At 48.2% G+C, this 25,770-nt stretch overlaps 1 protein-coding gene across 6 annotated transcripts in view; it reads left to right on the forward strand.

Moving 5' to 3' along the window:
• Acacb (acetyl-CoA carboxylase beta) overlaps positions 1 to 25,770 on the forward strand; it is a 111,776-nt gene that overhangs the window by 16,709 nt on the left and 69,297 nt on the right. For 5 of the 6 annotated variants that reach the window (XM_031337482.1, XM_031337483.1, XM_031337479.1 and 2 more), the window contains exons 2-4: positions 3,534 to 4,150; positions 22,165 to 22,297; positions 24,413 to 24,551. In XM_031337482.1, the coding sequence (XP_031193342.1) occupies positions 3,543 to 4,150; positions 22,165 to 22,297; positions 24,413 to 24,551 (880 nt within the window). In that variant the 5' untranslated portion in view covers positions 3,534 to 3,542. Of the gene's footprint in view, positions 1 to 3,533; positions 4,151 to 12,351; positions 12,597 to 22,164; positions 22,298 to 24,412; positions 24,552 to 25,770 lie in introns of those variants that run through there. The other variant, XM_031337484.1, reaches the window with a different exon arrangement.

Raw genomic sequence — 25,770 nt, forward strand, 5'->3', positions numbered from 1 at the left:
AGAAATCCACCTGCCTCTGCCTCCCAAGTGCTGGGATTAAAGGCGTGCGCCACCACCGCCCAGCTACACCTGTGGCTTTTTGAGGCAGTGTCTCTCTTATTTCTTCCATTGGATAGCTGCACCCACACATTTCTGAATGACTCTCCTGTCTCTCCTCCCATCTCACTGTCTGTAGGAGTGCTGGGATTACAGACATGGGCCACCGCACCCAGCTTTTTCTAGGTTCTAGGGATTGAACACAGATCTGCAGCTTACATAGCATATTTACTTGCTGAGTCATCTCCCTGGCTGAAAATCCCGTGTTTTCTTAGGACATTTCTTCAGACAGTAATTATCTGCTCATGAGAGGGCAGAGCTGTGAGAGGAAGTGCAAAAGGAGTACTTGTGTCCACTCCTGCACACACTTGCTCAGCCCTTGGTGCGGACAGTACTCCAGGGCCCAAGGTTTTGTTGAGTGTCCCTTCTAGTTATGACCACCTGGGTCAAGATGCAGTCTGTCTTCCCCTAGACCACGAGGACAGCAGAGACACAAGCCAGCCACAGCTGGGTGGTTGATTCCAGAAACCTTCACCAATACCAAAATCCCTGCATACATGTTTGCCTCATGCCTGCACACAGCCTGTGCACGCTCTAATCTCTGGGTGATTTATAGTCCCTGGTATGATGTGAACGCTATGCAGAGAGCCATTAGGCTGCACTGTGTACAGAACCATGATAGAAAAGTCATTGTGCAGGGCAGATCCAATTTCTTCCAAATGTTTTCAGCACTACAGAGAAACTAACAATGTAGCTAAAGTCATTTACATAGCATGCAAATAATTTACACAGTAGACAATGTATTAGCATAGCATACAAGTCATTTGCATAATATGCAAGTCATTTATATAGCAAACGAGTCATTTACACAGCAGAGAAGTAATTTACATAGCACATGAATCATTTACATAGTAGACAAGTCATTTACATAGCACACAAGCCATTTACATGGCATATAAGCCATTTGTACAACATACAAGTCATTTATATAACATAGAAGTCATTTATATAACATGTTATTTATATAACATATAAGTCATTTATATAACATGTAAATCATTTACACAGCATACAAGTCATTTACATAGAATATAATCCACTCATGTAGTGAACAAATTAGCAGGAGCTACAGAGACAGCTCAGTGGTTAAGAGCACTGGCTGCTCTTGCAGAGGACCCAGGTTCAATTCCCAGCATCTGCATGGTGGCTCATAACCATCCCTAACTCCAGGAGATCTGATGCTCTCTTTTGACCTCCAAGGGCACCATGTACACAGGTATACATACATACATGTAGGCAAAATACTCGTATACATAAAGTAAATCCTTAAAAAATAGAACAAGCCGATGCCACCAATATGTTCAGATCAGGTGTTGTCACAGTCAGCACCAGGACATTTTCATCCACTCAAACAAAGATGACAGATGTTTTAGCTGCGACCCGTACCCCACTATACCTCAGTACTGACTAATCTTTCTGTCTGTGTGGACTGGCCTAGTGTGGACAGGTTGAAGAAACAATTATAATCTGGTTTTTCATGGTTGGCATAAGGTTTTCCGATTCATCCACATTGTAGTGTGAATCACACTGCATTCCTTTTAATGACTGAATAATGTTCCATTGTGTGGATGAGTCGAATTTTGTCTATTTATCAACAGGGTCTCAGTATGTATCCCTGGCTGGCCTGGAACTCACAGGGATCCATCTGCTTCTGCCTCCTGAATGGTGCTGGGCCTTAAAGAATACTTGAATTGTTTCCATGTTTTTGATGTGCTAAATCATACTTCTAGAACAAAGTCCTTGAAGGCACCTTCTTTAGTTCTTTCTTGTGTGGCTTATGTTGAGCATGTGTTGGTGTGTGCTCTTAAAACATCTGAGAGCTCCCCACCATGATACACTGTTCCCACGGGGCACCAAAATAAAACCCTTCCTCCTGTTTAAAAAAAAAATTGGAGCCTATGTAATTTATAAAGAACAGATATGTTGGGGGCTGGAGAGATGGCTCAGAGGTTAAAAGCATAGGCTGGCTGTTCTTCCAGAGGTCCTGAGTTCGATTCCTAGGGCCCACATGGCAGCTCACAACTGTCTAACTCCTGTTCCAGAGGATCAATCACCCTCACACAAAACATACATGCAAGCAAAACACCTGATATACATAAAATAAAATACAAAATAAACTACAAGTAAACAAAATAAAATACAAATAAACTACAAAAAAGAACATACATGCCTTTTAAATATATTTATTTTCTTAATTTTGCTTTAAAGAAAGATTTGTTTTTATTTTATATTCCTTTTACTTCTTGAGACTATAATTATGTCATTTCCTCTTTTCTTTCCTCCCTCCAAATCCTCCCTTAAGCCCTTTCTTGTTCTCTTTCAATTCATGGCCTTTTTTATATTAATATATATATATGCACACACATGCATATATGTGTATATGTATATATATGTGTGTAGAGATACATGTGCATGTATATATCTATACATGTATGTATAGATATATGTATATGTGTGTGTATATGTATGTACATATATCCCTAAATACTTAAGTACAACCTACTCGGTTTGTCTAATGTCACTTGGGTGTGTTTTAGGGCTGACCAGTTGGCATGTTCTTCCCTTGGAAAGACTTTTTTGTTTGTTTGTTTGTTTGATTTTTTTCGAGACAGGGTTTCTCTGTGTAGCCCCGGCTGTCCTGGAACTCACCCTGTAGACCAGGCTGGCCTCGGAACTCAGAAATTCGCCTGCCTCTGCTTCCCAAGTGCTGGGATTAAAGGCGTGCGCCCCTACCGCCCGGCTCACTGGAAGACTATTTCTCCTATTGCAGCATCCTTAGCTGCCTGTAGTTCTTTGTGTCGGGTTGAGGCCTGGTGTCTCTCCCCTGATCTGTTTATTTTTATTTGTATGAATGTCTTGCCTGCATGTATACATGTGTACCACATGTATGCCCGGTGCCTTCTGAGGTCAGAGGAGGGCATGGAATTCCCCTGAAACTGGACTTAGGGATGATTGGAGCCAGCTTTTCTGCAAGAACACCCAGTGCTCTTAGCTGCTGAGCCATTTCTCCAGCCCCAAGAGTATATTCCTCATTCCTGGTTTGAGTCTGGGAAGGCCAAGGTTGAAAAGCTCGTGTTTAATGAGAATTTTCTGTGCCTCACCCCGTGGTGCAGGCAGATGGGCAAGAGAGCAAGAGATCTACCCTGTGACAGTAGACCCTCCCCTCTGCCATGTTTTTTCTACTTGCTTCCTGGTACTGTTCCATTGAAGATCATAAGTGAACTCCATGAGCACACATTCAAACCACAGCATATACATACATCTAGGTTAGCAACATGCTCTGGGCCACAGGCACGTGAAGCACTGAGGTCAGAGGAGAACCTCATCCTGCTCGTTGTACTTCCTCCAGTACAGGGAACCCAGTACCCTTGCCCCACGCGATGTGTTAGGAGAGAAGTCTGTTAATCGTAACTATAAACTCTCTGTTCCCTGGACAGGTTGTCTGAATGGTCTTGCTTCTCCTTCTGACTTGCCTGGTTTTCTCCTGCCTGACCTTTTCCTGGCTAAAAATCTGGGGGAAGATGACAGACTCGAAGCCGCTCGGCAACAGTAAGGTGGAAGCGAGCCTCCTTTCAAGCGAGGAGTCCCTTTCAGCCTCAGAGCCCTCAGAGGAGCAGCTACAGAAACATGGCGACTGCAGCTGTCTGTCCTACAGAGGTTCCAAAGACACCAGTCAGCAGAGGAACTCCCTGCCAAACTCACGCCAGAAGCCTCCGAGGAACTCGCTGTCTTCCAATGATACCTGGCCCTCCCCAGAACTCCAGACCAACTGGACAGAGGCCCCAGGCTCAGAGGTTCCAGATGCCAATGGGTTGTCCTTCCCAGCCAGGCCTCCAAGCCAGAGAACTGTAACCCCCTCCAGAGAGGACAAGAAGCAGGCACACATCAAGAGGCAGCTGATGACCAGCTTTATCCTGGGCTCCCTGGATGACAACTCCTCTGACGAGGACCCTAGCGCTGGCTCCTTCCAGAACTCCTCCCGAAAGGGCAGCAGGGCTAGCCTGGGCACTCTGTCCCAGGAGGCTGATCCTGAGTTTCACACACCTACTATGAGGTAACAAACCTTCTCTTCATACTGGGAGTATGATTTAGGAGTAAGATTTATATCTCTGATTAGCAGTGGGATTTGATTTTTTCCTTGGTTCTTCCCTCCCCCACATGTGTGTTAGAAGCCATGTTGACGGGGTGGCCATGTTGAAGAGCAGAAGGCAAAGCCTGACTTCTTTGCTTCCTGTTCTCTCCTTTCAGAATTACTGATTGTGCACCTGCTGTGTGCACCTGCTGTATGCATCTGCTGTGTGTACTTGCTGTGTGTACCTGCTGTGTGCACCTGCTGTTGCACCTACTGTGTGTACCTGCTGTGTGTACCTGCTGTGTACACCTGCTGTTTGCACCTGCTGAGTGCACAGGGTCCCATAGCCCTGGCTGTCCTGGAACTCACTCTGTAGACCAGGCTGGCCTCGAACTCAGAAATCCACCTGCCTCTGCCTCCCAAGTGCTGGGAGTAAAGGCGTGCGCCACCACTGCCTGGCAGAAAGTGGCTTTCTAGTTCTCTCAGCCAAGCTGGGGAGGATGATCCTGTGAGTGACAAGTTACCCACAAGATCATCTTATAGAACCCAAGACTTCCAGCCCAGGGATGGCACCACCCGCAAGGGGCCCTACCCCCTTGATCACTAATTGAGAAAATGCCCCACAGCTGGATCTCATGGAGGCACTTCCGCAACTGAAGCTCCCTTCTCTGTGATAACTCCAGCCTGTGTCAAGTTGACACACAAAACCAGCCAGTACAATTGACCCCTTGTCAACTTGACACACAAACACATCACTATTAAGCCTCAACCCTTATTTTCTTATTCATCCCCAAGATCTAAAGTCCCACAGTCTTTACATATTAAAAGTTCAATCAATTTAAAATGTCCAATATCTTTTAAAATTCAAAGTCTCTTAACTGTGGGCTCCACTAAAATACCTTCTTCCTTCAAGAGGGAAAAATATCAGGGCACAGTCACAATCAAAAGCAAAACCAATGCTTGGGATCCAACTCACGATCTTCTGGACTCCTCCAAGGGCTTGAGTCACTTCTCCAGTTCTGCCCTTTGCAGCACACAGCTGGTCTTCTGGGCTCCAGATGCCTGTACTCCACTGCTGCTGCTGCCCTTGGTGGTCATTGCCTGGTACTGGCATTCCCAAAACACTGCTGTAACTAGGCTTTACCAATAGCCTCTCATAGACTGTCTTCATGGTGCCAAGCCTCAACTCCTTTGCATGACACCTTCAGTCCTGGGCCATCAATTGCAAACTGAGGCTGCACCTTCACTTATGGCCTTCCATGGCCTCTCACTGTGCCGAGCCTCAGCTGCTCTTCATGACCCCTTTGTGCTGTCAAAAGCAGTACTACCTGGGTGACTCTTACACATTACCAAGTCCTACTGCAGCACAAGGTACAACCTTGGCTATCTCTGGAACACAGCCTCTTTGTGCTCTCAGAAAACACTTCCCAGAAGATGCCACCTCAATGATGCTGGTCTCTTCTTAATCACCACTAATTTCTTAGCTCCAGCTAACCAGCATCAATAGTCCCAGTAATGCAAAGTTTTCACTTTAGTAGTTCTGGTATCTTGTTAATCACAGCTGGTACTTCAGCCCCAGCTAACCAGAACCACAGAATCTTCACAAAACATGGCCCTGATAAGAGTCTTTAATCAAAATCTTTAATCACAAAAATCTCAGGTGATCACTGGAGAGAGAGACTGCTCTCCCTGCCTCCTAGTGAGACAGCAGTTCCTTCCTTCCCTCATTCAACAGTAAACTAATCCCACCAGTGCCTAAACAGCAGAAGCTCAACTTCTGTCACCTACTGTCAGTTGTATTATTAAAACCAAAACCTGTAGAGTCACTACAGGTGTGACTCTGTGTGTGTGTGTGTGTGTGTGTGTGTGTGTGTGTGTGTGTGTGTGTACGTATGGAAGCATGCCTATGCAACGGTGCAGTGTGGAGGTCAGAGGACAACTCTACAGTCAGTGCTGAGGGTGGCACTCAGGATGGTTGTGCTTTGCTGAGCCATTTCACTGTCCTTCACCTTATTTTGAAGCAGGGTCTCTCGCTGAGCCTGCTGCTCCCTGCTTCAGTACACCGGCTGGCCGATGAACCACTGGGATCCTGTTTTCTCTGCCTTCCCAGAGCTGAGTTACAGACGCCTATTGCCACATCTGGCTTTGAGGAATCCAAACTCAGGTCCTTATGCTTTTGTGGGATGTGATTTCCCACAGAATCACTTTCCAGCCACCCCCCATCTGGACCCACCTCTCTCTCTGAGAGAGAGGATCTCTAATTGCCCAGGCTGGTTTTCCTGTGGAACAGAGGGTGTCCTTGATTCTCTGATCTTCTTACCTCTGCCTCCTGAGTTCTGACCTTTCAGGCATGGGCCATCACACCTAGCCAAGTAAAAATTCTAGTTCTATAAAGTGTAAACAACCCCAGGTAGCTAGTGGTTATCATATCGGTGTGAGTCTAAGCCCTAGTGGTCAAGGAGGATCTAATTGTGTGAATTGGTTTACCAAGTCAGCAGGCTTGACAAAACTGAATCTTAGAGTCTCAAAGGCTGTGATGATTCAAAACCAACCAACTAATATTTCCAAGGTATTTAGCAAGAAAGCAAAGCACTTACTAAATAACCACTTTTTTTTTTTTTAAAAAAAAAAGAGGGAGCTGAGTGTGATAGTGAATGTGTGAATGTCTGTGATCTCATCAGCATTTGGGAGCCTGATGGTAAAGGAATAGGAATTCAAAGATATCCTAGGCTACATAGTGAGTTCCATGAGTGTCTGGATAGTTTAGGCTACATAGTCAAATCCTGTTGTGGGAGGGGACATGCTGTCCCAGCTGGTTGGTTACTGTGAATTTCTTGAACATTGTCCCATCTCTGATATGATTATGTGGTGCTCGGCCTGAGAGATTCCATTTGGGTTTGGTCTGGAGGAGCCTGGCGATCAGGTCAAATTAGCCACCTCTGGATATTTTATATAACAACAGTATGGGCAAGGCATTTGGCCAGCCAGACACCTGCTGCAAGCTGGAGCAGAGAGGATGCAAAGTTCACCCAAAGAAGACAGGTGTGTGAATAAGCCTGTAGCAACAGGATCCAGGAGGCCTCCTTTCTTGTCATTTTTGTTGTTGTTGTTGTTGTTGTTGTTCAGTTGCTGTCTCAGTCTGTCTTTTTTTCATTTTTACTATAACAAAATACCTGAGGCTGAGTAATCCAAAGAGGAGGTTCACTTGGTTCTGATCAGTCCAAGAGCAGAGCAGGCCCTGTCACCTATGCAGCATGGGCCTCGCACAGAATCCTAATATGACAGAGGCACCACACAGGGAGCCAAGCCAGAGTGATAACTCAGGCCCTTCCTCTTCTTTTAAAGCCATTAGTGTCATCGTGGGGTGGGGGTCAGATCCTCATGAGCTCATCTGACCATAATTCCCCAAGGCCCCATTTCCAGATATGAATTCAGCATATGAATTCTCCAGCATGAGAACTTCACGCAGGCATGGGGTGGGTGGGATATACTCACACTGAAGCAGCTGCTAGTTAGTCCCCTAAACTCTAGAGGTACCCAGTTTCTGTAGAAAGAAATCCAGACTAAAGATTTAGCGGAGAACCTTGGGCTTTTCCTCGTTTCAAAGACAGATAGTGAAGGCCCTGGGAAAAGCCCTTAGTGTCTGTCCAGGACTCTGACTTAATGACAGAGCTGTGGCAGAAATGGCTGTGCCTGCAGCTCTATTGCTCTTTGTAGTTTCTGATGAAGCCCTCTGGCTGCAGCTCTGCTCCAGTGGTCACCACCCTCATTGGCTTCTTCCTGATAGGCCAGCAGCAGCAAGCGGAAGCTCCATCCCTTCCTGCCTGTCCTCCCCTTCCTAGAGCCCTCCTCTTTCTGGCTCTTTGCTCCTTTCATACTAAAGGTTTCTTTGTTCCCACCAGGGCTGGGCTGTCCTGCAGTGAGACTTGTGTGTTCTCTTCCTCTTCCTCCTCCTTTTTTTTTTTTTTTTTTTTGAGATAGGGTTTCTCTGAATAGCCCTGGCTGTCCGTGGATTTGCTCTGAAGACTGTACTGGCTTTAAACTCAGAGATCTGCCTGCCTCTGCCTCCCAAGTGCTTGGATTAAAGGTGTGCACCACCACTATGCCTGGCTTGAGACTTGAACTTTCAATGGCAGGCATGTGCTTTGGCTTGGCTGTCTGTCACTATCTTAGTATTCCTGGTGACACAGGGGAAGGCCTGGCCTTCTCCTTTTCACTTTGTAACAGGCATCCAGGGCTCCCTGTCCCTGACCCACTTTTAAAGAATCCAGCTGCTAGCTTTCGTACTGCCCACTCTGTTGTTCTCACAACACTCGTTTCTGCCTTTTATGTCTTTATCTGGTTCCTTCTGTGCTGCTGGGTTGGGTGGATTGGTGGATGGATGAATGGATGGGTGAATAGATAGAAGGATGGATGGATAGGTGGATGGGTAGGTGGATGGATGGATGGATGGGTAGATAGATGGAAGGATGGATAGATGGTACATAGATGGTTGGATGGGTGGGTTGATGAATGGGTGCTTAGATGGACAGATGGAAGATAAATGGACAGATGTAGGTTGATAGATGAACAGATGGATGGGTGACTAGATAGATGGATGGGAAGATAGAAGGATGGATAAATGGATGGGTAGAGGAATAGATAGATAGATGAGTAGTTTGGTAGATATTGATTCTCTTTGGCTCTTCCTTGGACTTGGTTGGTCCTTGAGGGCTGAAATTCTCCCACAACTCACAAAAACAGAGTCAACAAGCACATCACAGGGTGTGGCAAAACAGTCTCTGACATGCAAGTCGAAAAGCCCGGATGCAGGAGGACTCATCCCTATGCTTCAGGCACAGTCTGGTGTAAGATGCCCAGGCTCAAAGCTTCCCTTGTTCAGGGGCACACCATGGTGTTGACTGCATGCTGTGGGGTGGACAGAGTGGGACAGGACAGGTTCAGGATCAGGACACTGCAGTGCTGAGTACAAGGCTATGAAACAGAGCATTCTTCTTTGGTGTGAGCCCCCTTACCTGCTGGCCTGTTCATCCTGCTGCACAAACATCCATGTGATAATGGAGAGCACAGTTTTGCTTTTCTAAAAACCACGCTCCAAGTCCCAAAGCACACTGGGTCCTGGGAGTTCAAAGAGAGGACCGTGTGCTGTGTGTCCTGTGTTGCACAGTCCTCGGCACACATGGGCGCAGAAAATGCTGGGATCTCACAGTTGTACTGTGTGTGTCTATGTGTGTGTTTGGTGTGTGTATGGTGGCATGTATGTGGTTCTATTGTGCAGTGTTGTGGGTGTTTGAGTGTGGGTGGTATGTGTGCTAGTATGTGTTATGTATGTGCTGTATATATATGTGTGTATGCATGTAAGTATGTATGTGTGCTGATATGTGTTACTGTATGTAGTAAGTGGTCATATGTATATATGTGATATGCACAGTATGTGTATGGATGGTTGTGTTGAGTGTGTGTGCATGTGTGTGTGTGTCACAGAGTGTGTGTGAAGGTCAGAGGACAGCATTCTGGAGTCACTTCTCCTACCTTGTGAGCCCTGAGGATTGAACTCAGGCTGGCCAAGGCTGACCTTGACCTTTTGACCACCCTGCTTCCGTCTCCCAAGAACTAGGACCACAGGCGCGTGTCTCCATAAGCGGTTTACGCAGCCCTGGGGACTGCACCTGGGCTTCCTGTGTGCTGGGCAAACACTACCAGCTGAGCTGGAACATTTCCCCTTAATTTTCTTTTGGTGACAGCAAATTGTACAATGTTTTTATAGATCGGAAGGTGCAGAGAAGAGATTTGACCCAGGTCACACTGGAGGGTACGGACAGGCCAAACTTGTCAATCCACAGCTTTCCATCACTTTCCACCCCATAGCTAGCCACTTGCCATCAGGCCCTTGCTGACCTGCCTGCCAGTGTCTTGTCACTGACCAAGATTTTCCCTCTGTAGTTCCCCAAAGTTAGATTTAGCTGCTCAGAGGCCAAGAGAAAGGCTTAAAAAACGAGACAGGGCCACAGCCCTATTTGAGCTACTTCATTCAAAAGCACAGCTGTTTGGGGAGGGTGACTCATGCCTGCGATCCTAGCACTTTGGGAGGCTGAGGCAGGAAGGTCAGGAGTTCAAGGCCAGTCTTACTTACATGCTATTCTGCCTGGGGGCGGGGGGTGAAGCTAAGGGGTGGGTGGGTAGGTGGAGTGGGGGGCACAGCCATTGGTGTTTGCATGAGGCATAGTAGGACACCTGGGTAGTGCTCCTTCTTTCCCATCTTTTATTCCTTAATATTAAATATGGATAGAGGAAAACCCGCTAGGGTGTAGTGGGGTGGTCCAGCCTACTAGGACGGCTGAGGCAGGAGGATAGCCCAAACCCAAGGCTTTGCCTGGCTAGCTGCAGGAAAACCAAGAAAGAATTTGACCCCAGTGACTTCTCAGACCTTGTGTTTCTGATGACCTTGGTGGCGTGGAGTACAGTCAGAGGACTACTGGGATGAGCTGCATCTGCTTACTGCTTCACTTTAGGATACAGTTATGGGGCTAAGGCAGAAGATCATGGTTGTAAAGCGCCTCTACCAACTATGCCGAGTCCATAACAGTGCTGAGATCAAATCTCTCTGGGTACCGCAACTTGTTTTCTCCTGGCAAAAAGATTTCAGGCAAATCCATATCAAGCTTGCTGTTGCTGCTCTCATGGTCTGGCTGTGTGAACTACTGTCGTTAGAACCACGGCTGAAAGTTGCAGGCGCCTTTCACCCTGTTAGCAGGGAAGTTAGGCTGTCCGCCAAATGTTGAAGGAGTGTTGGGAGTTTGGAGATAAAAAACCTCTCTAGCTGCCAGGAAGCTGCAGAGCAGGGCTCTTCTGCAGGATCCTGAGCTGGCAGGGAGGCCTGTTTGGGGTATCTTCATTTCCTGTTTGATGTGGTTACTTTAAATTGGGTCAGCGGGAGGATGGATACTATTGGATACTGGTTTGAAACTTCCAAAAAGAAAGACATATTAAACCCAATGTGGGCTTCTTCCTTCTTTTCTTCCTTCCTTCCTTCCTCTCCCTCCCTCCATTCCTCCCTCCCTTTCCTCCTTTTTTGAGGAGGTGAAGTTAGAGCCATGGGGGAACCTTCTAGAAAACTGAGAATTTTGCTCACCCATTTTATTTCCCTTCAAGTGTCTAATACATCTAACTTCCTATTCCTATCTAACCCCGGGCAAGGGTCTTAGTTGTGGAGGCAAGGTGCTTAGTGCCCCCTAGAAGGAGACCCTGGGCGTGGAGCTCAGGGCACACAGGTGCACTGCTACTAAGCCACGCCCCCAGTCCCTCCCCCAATGGCTTATTGCAGTGCTCTTTTGGATAGTCTTCAGATCCTACTTAAGCATAGTCGCGTCCCTACTAGTAACGTACATTTCTGCCCCACGACGTCCTCATTTGTGCTGCTAAGGAGCATTGGGGATGAGGCAGGGAGCTCCCGGGCTTTTCTGTGTTCTGTTGATGCTTAGTAGGGGTCCTGGTGGGCAATGACATGGCTCCGAGGGTAAAAGCGCCTGCCACTAATCCTGATAACCAGAATTTAATCCCCAGGACCCAAGTAATGGAAGGTGAAAACTGATTCCCACACATTGTTTCTTTATCTCCACACTTGCTGAGGAAGGTCCACTCCCCGCCCATAAATAGATAGATACATGTAACTTAAAAAATCTTTCAAGTGCTTGTTGGAAGGGCCTTAAGAGGCACCGATGCCACCGCCCTTTTCTGAAAAGTTTTCAGTATTTTCATCGGATCCCTAATACACATGTCCAACGTCTGGACTGCAGTGTAGAGGGCTGTGGAACCCACAACCGCCACCTCTCGGGGGCTCTGGGGAGGAACATGAGATACGTCCTTGAGCCCTAAACTCAAGGTCAGGGGCAGAAGTAAACTCCAGGCGCAGGGACAGCCCCGGAGGAGGCGGGGCCAGGGCGGGACAAGTCTCTGAGGGCGTGACCTGGAGTAGCTGGAAGCAGGATGGTTTAGCCTTTGGGGCGTGGCGTAGCGGGACGCGGAGGGCGTGGCCAGACTACCAGCATGGGTGGATTCTGGGTGGAGAGGCGTGACCGAGAACCAAACTGGAGGCGTGGCCTGGGCGGAGCTGTGGCTCTAGCAGGGCGTGGCCAGGCGGTCCTTGGCTTGGATTTCCAAGAGTAGGGAACAGTTCGGGATGGCCGGCCAGGCTCGCTGTCCCGCGACCCACAGCTGTCACAAACTGTGGCCAGAGCCCCTCCCAGAGGACGCCTCCGCCTCTGGTGGCGAGCTGGCGACCCTGCTGTGCCTTGGGAGCCGGGCTTGCTCGCTTCCCGTGATTAGGGGGTGCAAACTGCGCATCCCCTGCCCGGCTGGGATTGGCCGGTGGGCTGGGCAACATGAGCCCTGCCAAATGCAAGGTCTGTTTCCCTGAGCTCACAGGAAAGTAAGTAAGCCCGCGATTTTAATAACTGCTTTTGTAAACTTACGCATCTCTCCCCGTCCAGGTCTACTGTCTGCCCCTTAGCACCCCGCCTTTCCCCTCCTTCCGCCCGAAGAGATGCGAGCTTATATTGCTCGCTGCAGGAAGGAGCCTACCTCTCAAACTTGCGGCCTAGGTGGGCAACCAATGACCGTGTTTAGAGAGCGCTGCCCAACACACAGGTGCCTCAAGTTTGATCCCTGGGACGCATCACTCTCCCCTCCACCTTTATCCCTTTGGCCTTGAAAAAATAACGTTTGTGGGAGGCAACACTTTTTGAGGCTGAAGCCTTGGGAAAACCCAGGCGCCCTGAGCAGGCTTTGTATTTAAGGTCACTTTCTGAGCGTACTGATTGGGCAGAGCTTATAGCCTCACGTACCTCACTGTCTCTTTTCCTTTTCTCTTTCACTTTTATTGCACTTTAAAACACCAAAGAGATGTGTGTATTCACTGTTGAAAATTCAGCCCCTTATCCTGGAGTGCAGTACACATTTATAATCCTAGCACTGCTGAGGCAGGATGATTGAGTTTGAGCCACCTTGGGCTATATAGGAAAGGTTTCACATGTAAAGGGCCCCCCAAAACCAAATGAACAAACTCAGAAAAACCAAATGAATAAACTTCGTGTTATAGATAACACAAAGAGGAGTAAAGATATAATTCCATCTGGATCCACAGCTGATACTTGAGAAGTCTTGTTTTCAGTGCAGATATTTAATTTATAAAACTGAATCATATTTACTGTATTGTATCCTGCTTTTAGTCTTTTTAAAAATTTATTTTATGTATATGAATGCTCTATCTGCATATACACCTGCATGCCAGAAGAGGGCATCAGATCCCATTACAGATGGTTGTGAGCCAACATATGGTTGCTGGGAATTGAACTCAGGATCTGGTGAGGAGCCAGTGCTCTTAACCGCTGAGTCATCTTTCCAGCCTGTCTCCCCCCACCCCACCCCAAGTTGGCTCTGCAAATTATGAGTTTATTTGGCTTGAGGGCAGTGGTTCTTATGTTTTTAAATAATTGAAAACATTCAAGAGAAGAACACTATTCATGTAAAAACTATGAGGAATTCAAAGGCAAGAGTGCACAAATAAAGTTTTATTGGCACACAGCTTCACTCACTGGTTTCTGGAAAGCCTGTGGCACCTCTTGGGAGAAGTCCTCAGTAGTGGGACAGAGGGCAGACTATAACACCTGAAGTATCAACTTGCTGTGACTTGCCAAGCCTTGTTCTATACGCCATGCTTTTACTAGGTCCAAATGTTCTTGTAATTGGATGCACCTTAAAATGTGCAAGCAGTTACTATATATAGTAGCGGGTAGCCAAGTTGTGTCTCCTCTTTGCCATATACATGCAGCATTGCCGGCAGCAGCCTACTATTGAGTCACCGCCTCCTTCTGTGTTACTCTCTCTCGGTAGATGAATCTGGTCCATAAGGATCGTGCACACCCTGTGTCTGAAGCTCGCCTCTGAGAGCAAGAAGGCCATGCTTGTGTTTGGGAAGAACAGCTTGTATCTTCTAGGAACTCCCAGTCCAGTGGGTATAGGCAAATGTCTGGTCAGCTCAGCAGCCTCCCTTCCTATCAACCACAGTCTGAAAACATCAGTTAGCCAGGTAGAGGTGGAGCACACCTTTAATCCCAACACTTGGGAGGCAGAGGCAGGCAGAGACTTTGATGACAGCCTGGTCTACCCAGTGAGTGAGTTCCAGGCCAGCCGGGGCTACATAGAGAGACCCTGTGTCCAAAAAAACCCTAAACAAACAAAAACCTAGACAAAAATTGGTGTTTGAGGGTATTGACTGCCCTGAGGGGGATGAAATCTTGTGGGAGAGCCCTTCTGGGACACAAAGCATCCTCTTGTCCAGTGTATCCATTCTGTATATGCTACCTGTACGTTAGTTATTTATTATACTCTTGGCTACCATATTGCCATTATGTTATCTTGCTGCTTTTGCTCCAGAAACCCTTATTTTTCTTAACAGTGGCCCCAAGGCAGGAGGGTAGAAATGCCAGAAAGTATATTAAAGAACCTTGTTATTATATTTATTAATTTAACAATAATAAATATTTACTATTTATGTTAATTTATATATTGATAATGAAATAAACAAATGTATTTATTTATATATCTATTAATGTTGTTGTGGATCTCTTCTCATGGCTAATTTGTAAGGTAGACTTTATCATAGGCATGTATATATAGCCAGGCAGTGGTGGCTCACGCCTTTAATCCCAGCACTTGGGAGGCAGAGGCAGGCAGATTTCTGAGTTTGAGGCCAGCCTGGTCTACAGAGTGAGTTCCAGGACAGCCAGGGCTACACAGAGAAACCCTGTCTCAAAAAACAAAAACCAAACCAAAACAAAAACCCACAAAAAAAACCCCAAACAAACAAACCACGCAAAGGACGGTTACTAGACTGCTGTTCACAGCATCATGCCTGCTTCCGCTTGTGGGATGCTCATACAGTGCATGTATGGGTGCTTTTGTAGGTGTCATGCCAACTTTACATGCTGCAACCTCCAAGCTTCTCTGCCTCTGGAGTGTTGGGATTAAAGGTGCACCACCACAATTTTACATAGTCCAGGCTGGCTTTGAACTCCCCATTATACCCAGGGGGATCTTAAACTCCTGCTCCTCCTCCTTGTGTTTTCTGAGTGCTGGGATTACAGATACATATTCCCTGTACTATACATACATATTATGTACATATACTATATAGATATATATCCTGTTGACAAAGCCCCCATGTCAGCCTACCTCAGGGTCAGTGTGCTGTTTTCCTAAAAGGCCACACAGTCAACGCTTTCAGCTTTGGGACAGTACAGTCTCTCACAGCTACTCACTGCTGCTTCCTGTGGCAGGAGCTTAAATGGGATGTTCCATTAAATGACCCTGAAATGGGCTGTTTGAATGACTTGTTGTGTGCCGTAATATAGAATTCTTTGGACTCCCCCCAGCTCAGAACCACTTACATCTGTTTAAACCATCCACAGCACATTGAGTTTGGCCTGGGCACTCTTGTTTGCTCATCCCTGACCTGGTGTCATTCCAGAAGGCATCCGGAGGTTGTATGGCCTGAGAAATTCCCAAGGGAATGAGTACACTGTAGCTGTCTTCCGACACACCAGAAGAGGGCATCATATCCCATTACTGATGGTTGTGAGCCACCATGTGGTTGCTAGGACTCAGGACCTCTGGAAGAGCAGTCAGTGCTCTTAACTGCTGAGCCATCTCTCCAGCCCACAGCAAGCTGTCTTAACAACTGAGCCATCTCTGCAGGTCATGGCATCCTGGTATCCTTGTCTGTAGGGAAGTAAATTTTAGCAGCTTCCACTGACAACAGAAACACAGCATGCACACTGTCTTCCACCCATCACCTGGTGGTCAGGGTGGTGGTTCCCATCCCACCGCTGATGAAGACAAGAGAGGGCAAGGGGAAAAAAAAATCTTAAAGCCGGGCGGTGGTGGTGCACGCCTCTAATCCCAGCACTTGGGAGGCAGGGGCAGGTGGATTTCTGAGTCCGAGGCCAGCCTGGTCTACAGAGTGAGTTCCAGGACAGCCAGGGCTACACAGAGAAACCCTGTCTCAAAAAACAAAACAAAACAAACAAACAAAAAAGAGGGTAAGGGATTTGAGTGTTGGAGAACTCCAGGGCCCTGGGCAGCGAGGGCAGCTGGGACATGGGACATTGTCCTCAGGGACAAGCTTCCTTCTACGTATACCCTGTTCATCCTTTTCCAGAGTCTTTGTTCTCCAGTCCTAGGACAGTACCCAAGGTCTGCTGCACCACACGCAAGAGTCGCGTTGCTTAGTGACACACCCACCTCCCTAGACGCCTTGTGTTTATTTAATTTATTTAAAACACTTATTGGTGTGTGTGTGCATACACACTCCCATGTATGCCATAGCACACCTGTGGAGGTCAAGACACCTTGCATGAGTTGCATCTGTCCTTCCACCCTGCGGGTTGAAGGGCTGAGACTTATGTCATCAGGCTTGGCTGACCCATCTCGAATTTGTTTTGTTGAAACAGAATCTGTCTATGCTGCTCAGGCTGGCCTTGAACTCACTCCTCTCCCTCCCAGGTCCTTGGATTTCACGTGTGCACTACCACTCCCCTTTTAGGTCCCTGGAATATTTCATCCCAAGGTCACGCAGGCAGCTGATTCTAGATCAGAAGCTTGGGGGAATTTCCCAGCTGGAGCTCTGCTGGTGTCTGGGGCCATCCTGTGCATTTGCACAGGGTTGAGCAAGATCTCTGATCACAACTCCCATGCCCACACTCGTTTCCAGAGATGACACTGCAGTATTATGTTTTATATCCTAATCAATCCTTCCTACCTAAATATTAAAATCTGAGGTGAAATAGAGTTGGATTACCAGCCCAGCTCTGTTGCTTGTCAGCTGCATGACTTGAAGTCCAAGGGCCTCTCTGAGCCTCTGTCTCATTATTGCGAGCAGGAGACAGCAGCCTTTTTTCACACAGAGCAGTAGCATCAGAAGGGCCAGGCCATTGTTTGCCCTTGAAAACATTGATTTCCTCTCCTCCCAGAACAGTGCTGCCCAGTCTTGTGCCCAGCAGCTGACTGAGTCTGGTGTTTGGCACCTCCGTTGTTGATTGCTATTCGAAGCCATTTCCAAAGCCACCGTGGAACATTTGGGCCCTCGCCCTGTCCTTCCGTGTAAGGTCAGGGCTTAGCTTTGGGCCAAAGGCACAGCACTTAGGAAAGGTTCTCCTTCAATTGACTCCAGTGCAGGGGGAAGGCCGTCTGTCTGGAGCCAAGGTTGGTTGGCCTCCAGCATTGTCAGAAAAGAATCAAAATAGCCCAGGGCCTGGAGATGGGGCCTGAAACAAGGCCTTCCCCACAGTCTTGTATGGGTTCTGGGTGGTCTGCTGGACTTGTGGCCTTCTGGTGAAGGGACTCTGTTACCAACTTAAAACACATGATGGTTCTGGGCCTTGAAATGGAGATTTTTCTTTTCCATCAAATTGTATAAGGTGGAAGGTTTATGTGTTTGAGAGTGGGAGGGGTCAGCCTTTCTGACACAGAGCGACGTCAGTCTGTCAGCGCAAGTCATAGACAGGAGAGACTGGTGTTCAGATGGGGGTTTTGCGGAGTGGGCTCAGCAAGTGGCTTGCTGCTCCTCTTGGACCCTGACCCTCCTAGTGTGGCTGTCCCTTGAGAGTGTACCACGTGCCACACCGAGCCTCTTTACTGATCTGGGCCACCTCACTTAGTCCTAAGCAAGTGTGCAGCCATATTGAATGAGGTGTGTGTTATTCTCCCCTTATTCCTGGTGAGGAAGTTGAGTGCTTCAAAGGAAAGTGGGGTGGCTGTGGCTTTGGAGACATCTTTCAGGAGAGGAATGCTTGAAGCAGGGGCTACACTGTCCTCACGGGGGTCAACAAGACACTGTGTGTCAAAAGACAGGATGCTCTCGTGAGGGAACATTTATATTGGGAACACGGCTCAGGCAGTATTTCAAGTTGGGGATCTGAGTTTGATTCTCCCAAATCCATATAAAGATGAATGTCAGGGCTGGGCGGTAGAGGCAGGAGGATGTGTGGAAGTTACCAACAGCCAGTGCAGCTGAATTGGCGAGCCCCAGGCCAGTGAGAGATCTGCCTCAAGGGAGGTGGATGGCATTCCAGGGGATGGCACCCAAAGTTGGGCCTTCACATGCATGTTCACACATGTACACACATGAACATACATGAACAAACATGAACATGTATGCTCTATGAAAACTAAAAGGGAACATTCACATACCCAGTATCCCAAGCAAACCCTGGGATACTGACAGTATAGGACCAGGATGAAGGACTGTGCTGCTTGGGTGGTTAGGAGAGAAGAGCTGATGGACCTGCCCAGAGGCAGAAAAAAAAGAGGAGAGAAGAAAATGAGTAACCTAGTGGGCTAGCCTCAGATGTGCAGAAAAAAACCTATATAATGTAGTGGGTTAGCCTCTGAACTTCAGTGTCTAAACTTTAGCATGTAGTAGGGAAAAAAGAGAGGTAAGGAGATGTTTGAGTCCCGGGCATGAGTTTCTATATAGAGAAGGTGGGGTTTGGGGTGTAGCTTTTAGAGTCCTTCCCTTGAGTGTGGGGCTTGGGTTCCAGTCCCAGCACTATAAAGAAACAGGACGCCACCCGCAGTGGTGGCACATGCCTTTAATCCCAGCACTTGGGAGGCAGAGACAGGCAGATTTCTGAGGTCCAAGCCAACCTGGTCTACAGAGGACAGCTAGGGCTACACAGAGAAATCCTGTCTCGAAAAACAAAAACAAACAAACAAAAGAAAAAAGGACACCAGACTGACGGGGCTTGACTGAAAGGGACGTGTCCACGTGCACTGTGACACCATTAGATACAGGGGCAGAAGAAGACCCAAGCTTGGAGATATGGGAAAACCAGGCCGTCAACCAGGATCAAAGATTAAAACCCACTAACCAAACAAAAACCCTTAGAGGGTTTTAACAGGACAACAGCACAGGCTTCTAAAACTCTGCACAGATCAAATGACTGGGCTGAGCCCCAGGGCAGAAAAACAAAACAAAACAAAACAAAACAAAACAAAACAAAAAAACAGCTGCCAAACACACAAGGCAGCCAAACCTTTACCTTCCACTTCTCCACTTCCTTAGATTTCTCAGAAAGCCACCTGAGGATGTCTTCCATGAAAACCACAGAGCACACCAGGGAAGAGCAACAGTACACACATCAGAACAGCCAGCAGATAGATAGTCCAGGGCTCCAGGCGGTGATCACCAGGAAGCCAAGGGAAGTCAGGGGCGGGGTCCGTGGGGTGAGGACACCACCACTGCACGCTGCTGTTATACACAGGGTCTGATAGGAAGCTGCAGGGGTGAGTTCCAGCAAAACAAGGGAGTACCCTGGAAAAGAGGGAGCCAACCAGTCACCCCAAATTAGGATCGTACTCTGAGGAAAGGTGAAAGGAAGGACAGACATCCGTGGTTCTAAGGCCTTAAGAACAGCCATTTAGCAGTGCGTGTCTGTGCATCGGGTGTAGAACCCTGCAGATGTGAAATGCCAGAGGCGACAGCGATTTCCTTTCACGGGAGTTACAGAGGAGAGAGGCAGAGACCACTGTGTTCTGATGTGCTGTTTAAAAAAAATTGTTTTGTTCTTGTACATGTGTGTGTGTGTGCATGTGTGCACATGTGTGTGCATGTGCCATGGTGCCTGTGTGGAGGTCAGAGGGCAGCTTTGAGGAGTTGGTTCTCTCCTTCCACCATGTGGGTCTTGGGGATTGAACTCAGATCATCAAGGCTTGGCAGCCGGTACCTCTACCCACTGAACCATTTTGCCTCTCTGGTCACATGATTTTTCTTTTGTTTTCAAGCTTTTAGGTTTATCAAACCCTCAACATTGAGTTGTCATCCACACTGACCATCTAGAAAGGTTACTTTTCTTTCTTTTTCTTTTCTTTTCTTTTCTTTTCTTTTCTTTTTGTTTTTTGTTTGTTTGTTTGTTTTGTTTTTTTAGAGACAGGGTTTCTCTGTGTAGCCCTGGCTGTCCTGGAACTCACTCTGTAGACCAGGCTGGCCTTGAACTCAGAAATCCACCTGCCTCTGCCTCCCAAGTGCTGGGATTAAAGGCGTGCGCCACCACTGCCCTGCTCTTTCTTTTTCTTTTTGTTCTCTTTCTCTCCCCTCTCTCTCTTTCTCTCTTTCTTTTATTTATTTGGTTTCTTGAGGCAGGGTTTCTATTGTATGGCCCTGGCTGTCCTGGAACTCACTCTATAGACCTCTGGCCTCAAACTCAGGAGATCGATCTGCCTCTGCCTCCCCAGAGCTGGGATTAAAGGCGTGGGCCAGCATCTCCCAGCAAGTTTTCTTTTTTGTAAGAGTATTTTTATTGTATGTGTGTGAGTGTTTGCCTGTTTGTATGTCTGTGTACCATGTATGTGACCCATGCAGGTCAGAAGAGGGGGTCAGACTCCCTGTAACTGGAGTTACAGCTGGGACCCCCTATGTGGGTGCTGGGAACTGAGTCTTCTGCAAGAGCAGTCAGTGCTTTTAGCCAGCGAATCTCTCCAGGGAGAGAGATTTGCTCATGCACCAGGGATGAGGCTCACTGCAGTCCAGAGGGTTTGCTGGGTCCCTTTCCTCTCTGCATTTCCTGTACCCACGCTGACTGGCAGGGAAGATCTCCTTAGGCTCAGAGGCTTCCTTAAGTCCCTATCAGTGTGCACATCTGCCTGTCTCCTTCATGGCAGTCTCTCTGAGGTGCGGGTGGGGTGGAGGTGGGGGCTGGGTTGGGTTAGGGTTGAAGTAGGGTGGAGATTGGGGGCTAGGTGGCTTGAGGGTGGGGGTGGGCGTGAGGGTGTGTTGCTCTGTGATCTTCAATCAGACCTTGCTGGTGCTAGAGCCACCTTCCCTCCTCTTGTCAGGAGCCACACTTCCAGGCCCAGGTTGGGAAGGGAGGGTGTGTTTGGGTGTACAGAAGGGAAAGCCAAGTCACGAGGACAACTACTGTACTGCATTCTTTTTTTTTTTTTGTTTTTTTGTTTGTTTTTTTTTGGGGGGGTGTTTTGTTTAGTTTAGTTTTGTTTTATTTATGTATATAAATACACTGTAGCTGTCTTCAGACACACCAGAAAAGATGGGTTGTGAGCCACCATGTGGGAATTGAACTCAGGACCTCTGGAAGAACAGCCATCTCTCCAGCGTTCTTTAAAAATTGTTTTCGGCTTTTAATAAAATAAAAGTTTTGTGAAAAATTCATGGAAGCCACAGAGACTGTATTTGACAGGTGTTAAATGAAGAGTCAGATGTGTGGGTCCCCTTCGTAATCAGAGAATGCCCATCCCTGCTGTGTGTTCCCAAGTGAGGGCCATGTCAAATAAGGGCTGAGTTACCTCAGGGCACAGACAGCAGCAGCACAGACCTCCTAGGGCCGCAGTGTCTTGCCTTAGTCTCCTTGTACATCCGTGTGTGTGTGTGTGTGTGTGTGTGTGTGTGTGTGTGTGTGTGCAGGGTATATGTGCATGGTATGTGCAGAGTGTGTGTGTGTCTGTGCAGGGTATATGTGCATGGTATGTGCAGAGTGTGTGTGTGAGTATGTGCAAGTGTGGGCAGCGTGTGTAAGTGGGTATGTGTGCATGGTATGTGTAAAGTGTGTGTATGTGTGTGCAGGGTGTGTGTGAGTGTATGTATATGGATGTATGTGTGTACAAGGTATGTTGGGGTATGTGTGAATGTATAAGGTGTATGTGCATAGTATGTTCAGGGTGTGTGTGTGTGTGTGTGAAGGGTGTGTGTGTGTGAAGAGTGTGTATGAGTGTATATGTATGAATGTGTGTGTGTGCAGGGTGTGTGTGTGAGTGTGTGCTGGGTGTATGCTCACAGTATGTGCAGGGTCTGTGAGTGTATGTGTATGTGTGCAGGGTATGTGTGTATGTGCACACACTCTCTGGCCACTGGACAGAGCCAGGCTCCAACTCTGTCCTGGAGGCCCCAGGCTTCCTCCCTCACGGCTGCCACCTTTCCTCCCCAGGCCCAGCATGTCTGGACTCCATTTGGTGAAGAGAGGCCGTGAACACAAGAAACTGGACCTGCACAGAGATTTCACTGTAGCTTCTCCAGCCGAGTTTGTCACCCGCTTTGGAGGCAACAGGGTCATAGAGAAGGTACAGTGGGGTCCTGTATGTTCATGGTGGCGATGGTGATGAGGGCTGGCCCTTTTCTTGCTGCAGGCCCAGCTTCAGGCTTCTTCTTCACACTTCAGAGGTGGGGGGAGGCCTCCTCTTGGGACCCTGGTGGGGGGGAGGCCTCCTCTTGGGACCCCTGTTTGTGGGGAGGCCTCCTCTTGGGACCCTGTTTGGGGGGAGGCCTCCTCTTGGGACCTCTGGGGGGAGAGGCCTCCTCTTGGGACCTCTGGGGGGAGAGGCCTCCTCTTGGGACCCCTGTTTGGGGGGAGGCCTCCTCTTGGGACCCTGGTGGGGGAGAGGCCTCCTCTTGGGACCCTGTTTGGGGGGAGGCCTCCTCTTGGGACCCCTGTTTGGGGGGAGGCCTCCTCTTGGGACCCTGGTGGGGGGGAGGCCTGCTCTTGGGACCTCTGGGGGGAGAGGCCTCCTCTTGGGACCCCTGTTTGGGGGGAGGCCTCCTCTTGGGACCCCTGTTTGGGGAATGAGTGCTTACCTTTGGGAGTTTTTCATCCCCTCAGCATGGGTGCATTACCCCATTCCTCAGAAAGGGAGACTGAGCCTCTGGGCTTGGTTAAGAGGCACCTGGGAGTAGAGCCACTTCCTGGGCTGACAGTAGGAGAGCAGAGAAGCCGCCGCTGCCCACCCGCAGATGTTAGAGCTTCCTAGAGGAGAGGAGGCCATGAGCTACAGTGAGCAGGTCCCTTGGTTATTCCTGTTGTGTTCATGACAAGCTGTAACCCAGAGGTGGGGTGTAGGCTGTCCAAGGTTAATAAAATGGAGCTGGGGTTCATCACTTTACATGGGAGGAGAAATTACACTTGGGGATTTGAACCTGGCTTGATGGTTCCTCCATCTTGCTCCAGATTTAGAGTCTCCTGGGAAAATCTAGAAATTGCTTTTTTATAAAAATTTATTTATTTTATGTGAGTACAGTGTTACTGTCTTCAGACACACCAGAAGAGGGCGTCAGATCCCATTACAGATGGTTGTGAGCCACCATGTGGTTGCTGGGAATTGAACTCAGGACCTCGGGAAGGGCAGTCAGTGCTCTTAACCACTGAGCCATCTCTCTAGCCCCTGATTGTTTTGTTTTGTTTTATTTTGTTTTTAAAGAGACAGAGTTTTATGTAACCCAGGTTGGCCTCAAACCCCAAGGATGAACTTATTCTTCTGATAGTCCCACCTCCACCTCCCAAGTGTGTGCCACGAGAGCCAGACTATGCAGTACTGGCCACTTCTACACCCTGTATTTTGGCCTCATTAGGAGACTGTTTTGCGGCTGGCTCCACTGTGGCTGGTGTTTCATCCTCAGAACATCACAGCTAGCTAGCCTCTGGCAGCCTCTGCCCGGGGCTCTGGCACTTTCTGCCTGAGGAGCTGACCCCAGCTTGCCCTCAGTGCTGGAGTTTCACAAGAAAGCCTCTACCTGGGGGTGAGAGTGGAGAGCTGGCTCCTCTCCAATGGGGCTTCAAGAGTATGTTTTCCCTTGCTACCTCCAGCCCTTCCCTCTGGACCAAGCCTTGCTTTAGCAATGAGAAAGCCACACTAGGCTGTCCTCATTCCTCCCCAGTGGTGCTCCCCTCAGTGGTGGTCCTCCTAAGTAGTGATCCTCCCCAGTGGTGCTCCCCAAAGGGTTAGCAGAGCCGTGCACTGGAGCCAGGAGCCTTGGCCAAGGCCAAGGTTACAAGTGTGAGCTTACTGGGCCTGAGTTTCCCCATCTGTTAAACAGAGGCAGTTGCATCTCCCCCATATATACATACATATATATATATATATATATATTTACATATATATTTTTTAAATACATATCTTAATTGATTTATTGAGACAGGGTCTTACTAATAGTCTGGCCTGGCCTGGAATTTGCTCTGTAGTTCAAGGCCAGCCTTGAACTCACAGAGATCCTTCTGCCTCTGCCTCCCAAGTACTCAATGATCCTTTTAAAAAACCAAATCAGAGCGGTTTGACAATGCAAAAGAAGCCGCAGAACACTTTGAAGTACTGGATTGGAGAGATCAGGATTTGAGCTCTAGCTGTGACACTTGCTGGCTGTGTGACACTGAGGAGTTGTCTCAGCTCTCCTGGTGTCTCCCTCAGGTGCTCATCGCCAACAATGGCATCGCTGCCGTCAAGTGTATGCGCTCCATCCGCCGCTGGGCCTATGAGATGTTCCGTAATGAACGTGCCATCCGGTTTGTGGTCATGGTGACCCCTGAGGATCTTAAGGCCAATGCAGGTACCTGAACTTGAGCATTCAGCCCAACTCCATGCTATCCCATCTCAGCCAGCACTCACCTCCTCCACCTGTCCCCGCAGATCCATCCTGGACCCCAGAGCATAGGATCTCTTTCCCTGGCTCCTGTTCATGTGCTCTTTTGCGTGCGTGTTCTTTTGCATGCGTGTATGTGTGCATATCCTATTTTTAAATTTTAATTACCACACAGCATAGCAGGCATCATTATGGCGTCTTCAAGGAAAACTAATTTTTGTTCATTCTCCTTCCTAACTTCTCTCTCATCCCCCCCCACGCCTTCCATCCCCAGAACAGTTTCTTTAGCTGTCTTTCCTGCAGCCATGTGTGCTGTTTTATTTGTTAATCTCTGTGGTTTATTTTCCTTCACTCCTATTGAAATGGAACATACTGTAAAGTCACTGTCAGCAGTTTGCTTTCTTTTTCTTTTTTTGTTTTTTTCGAGACAGGGTTTCTCTGTGTAGCCCTGGCTGTCCTGGAACTCACTCTGTAGACCAGACTGACCTCAAACTCAGAAATCCGCCTGCCTCTGCCTCCCAAGTGCTGAGATTAAAGGCGTGCGCTACCACCGCCTGGCAGCAGTTTGCTTTTTAATGTTTTTTTTTAGACCCTCCTCCACTCAGCGTCCAAAGTGACCTTTGAAAGGTCTTACCCCCTGCTTAAAGTGCCTCAGAGACCACAATGCTCTTCCCAGTGCCAACAACCTCAGTTCTGTCCCCATCCTTCAGGAACACAAGCTCAGCTCTGCACAGACACGTCCTGCCTGTTACTTGGTCCCATTTAACAGATACCACAGTAGAGGCACAGGGATATAGAGGTTCATCGCTGACATAGCAAGCCATAGCCAGCAGGGAACACTCTCCCACGAGGCTTTTTGTCACATCACACTGACATTTGGCTTCCAGTTCTGATTTGTAACACCTTGCTCTCTAAGTCTGGGTCCCTGTCTTGGGCTCTGGACTACTCAAACTTTGGTCTCCCAGCAGGGTTAAGTTATTGAGCTGCTCCTCAAGGCACTCTCTATGCCTTCCCTTCCCCCACCTTCCTCTCAGCAGCCTCCAAAGCTTCTTAGGGAGAACCTAGCTTAGTTCCTTCCGGGCCAGTTTGTGGCTGTTTTTATCTTCTCTGACAGTAAAGAAGAACCCAGAGAAGATAAGGCAGCTGTCAGACTCTTTTCTAGAACCTCCCCAGTGCCTGATGCTCA

This window comes from Mastomys coucha, unplaced genomic scaffold, assembly GCF_008632895.1.
Source record: "Mastomys coucha isolate ucsf_1 unplaced genomic scaffold, UCSF_Mcou_1 pScaffold22, whole genome shotgun sequence".
Classification (NCBI taxonomy): Eukaryota; Metazoa; Chordata; class Mammalia; order Rodentia; family Muridae; genus Mastomys; species Mastomys coucha.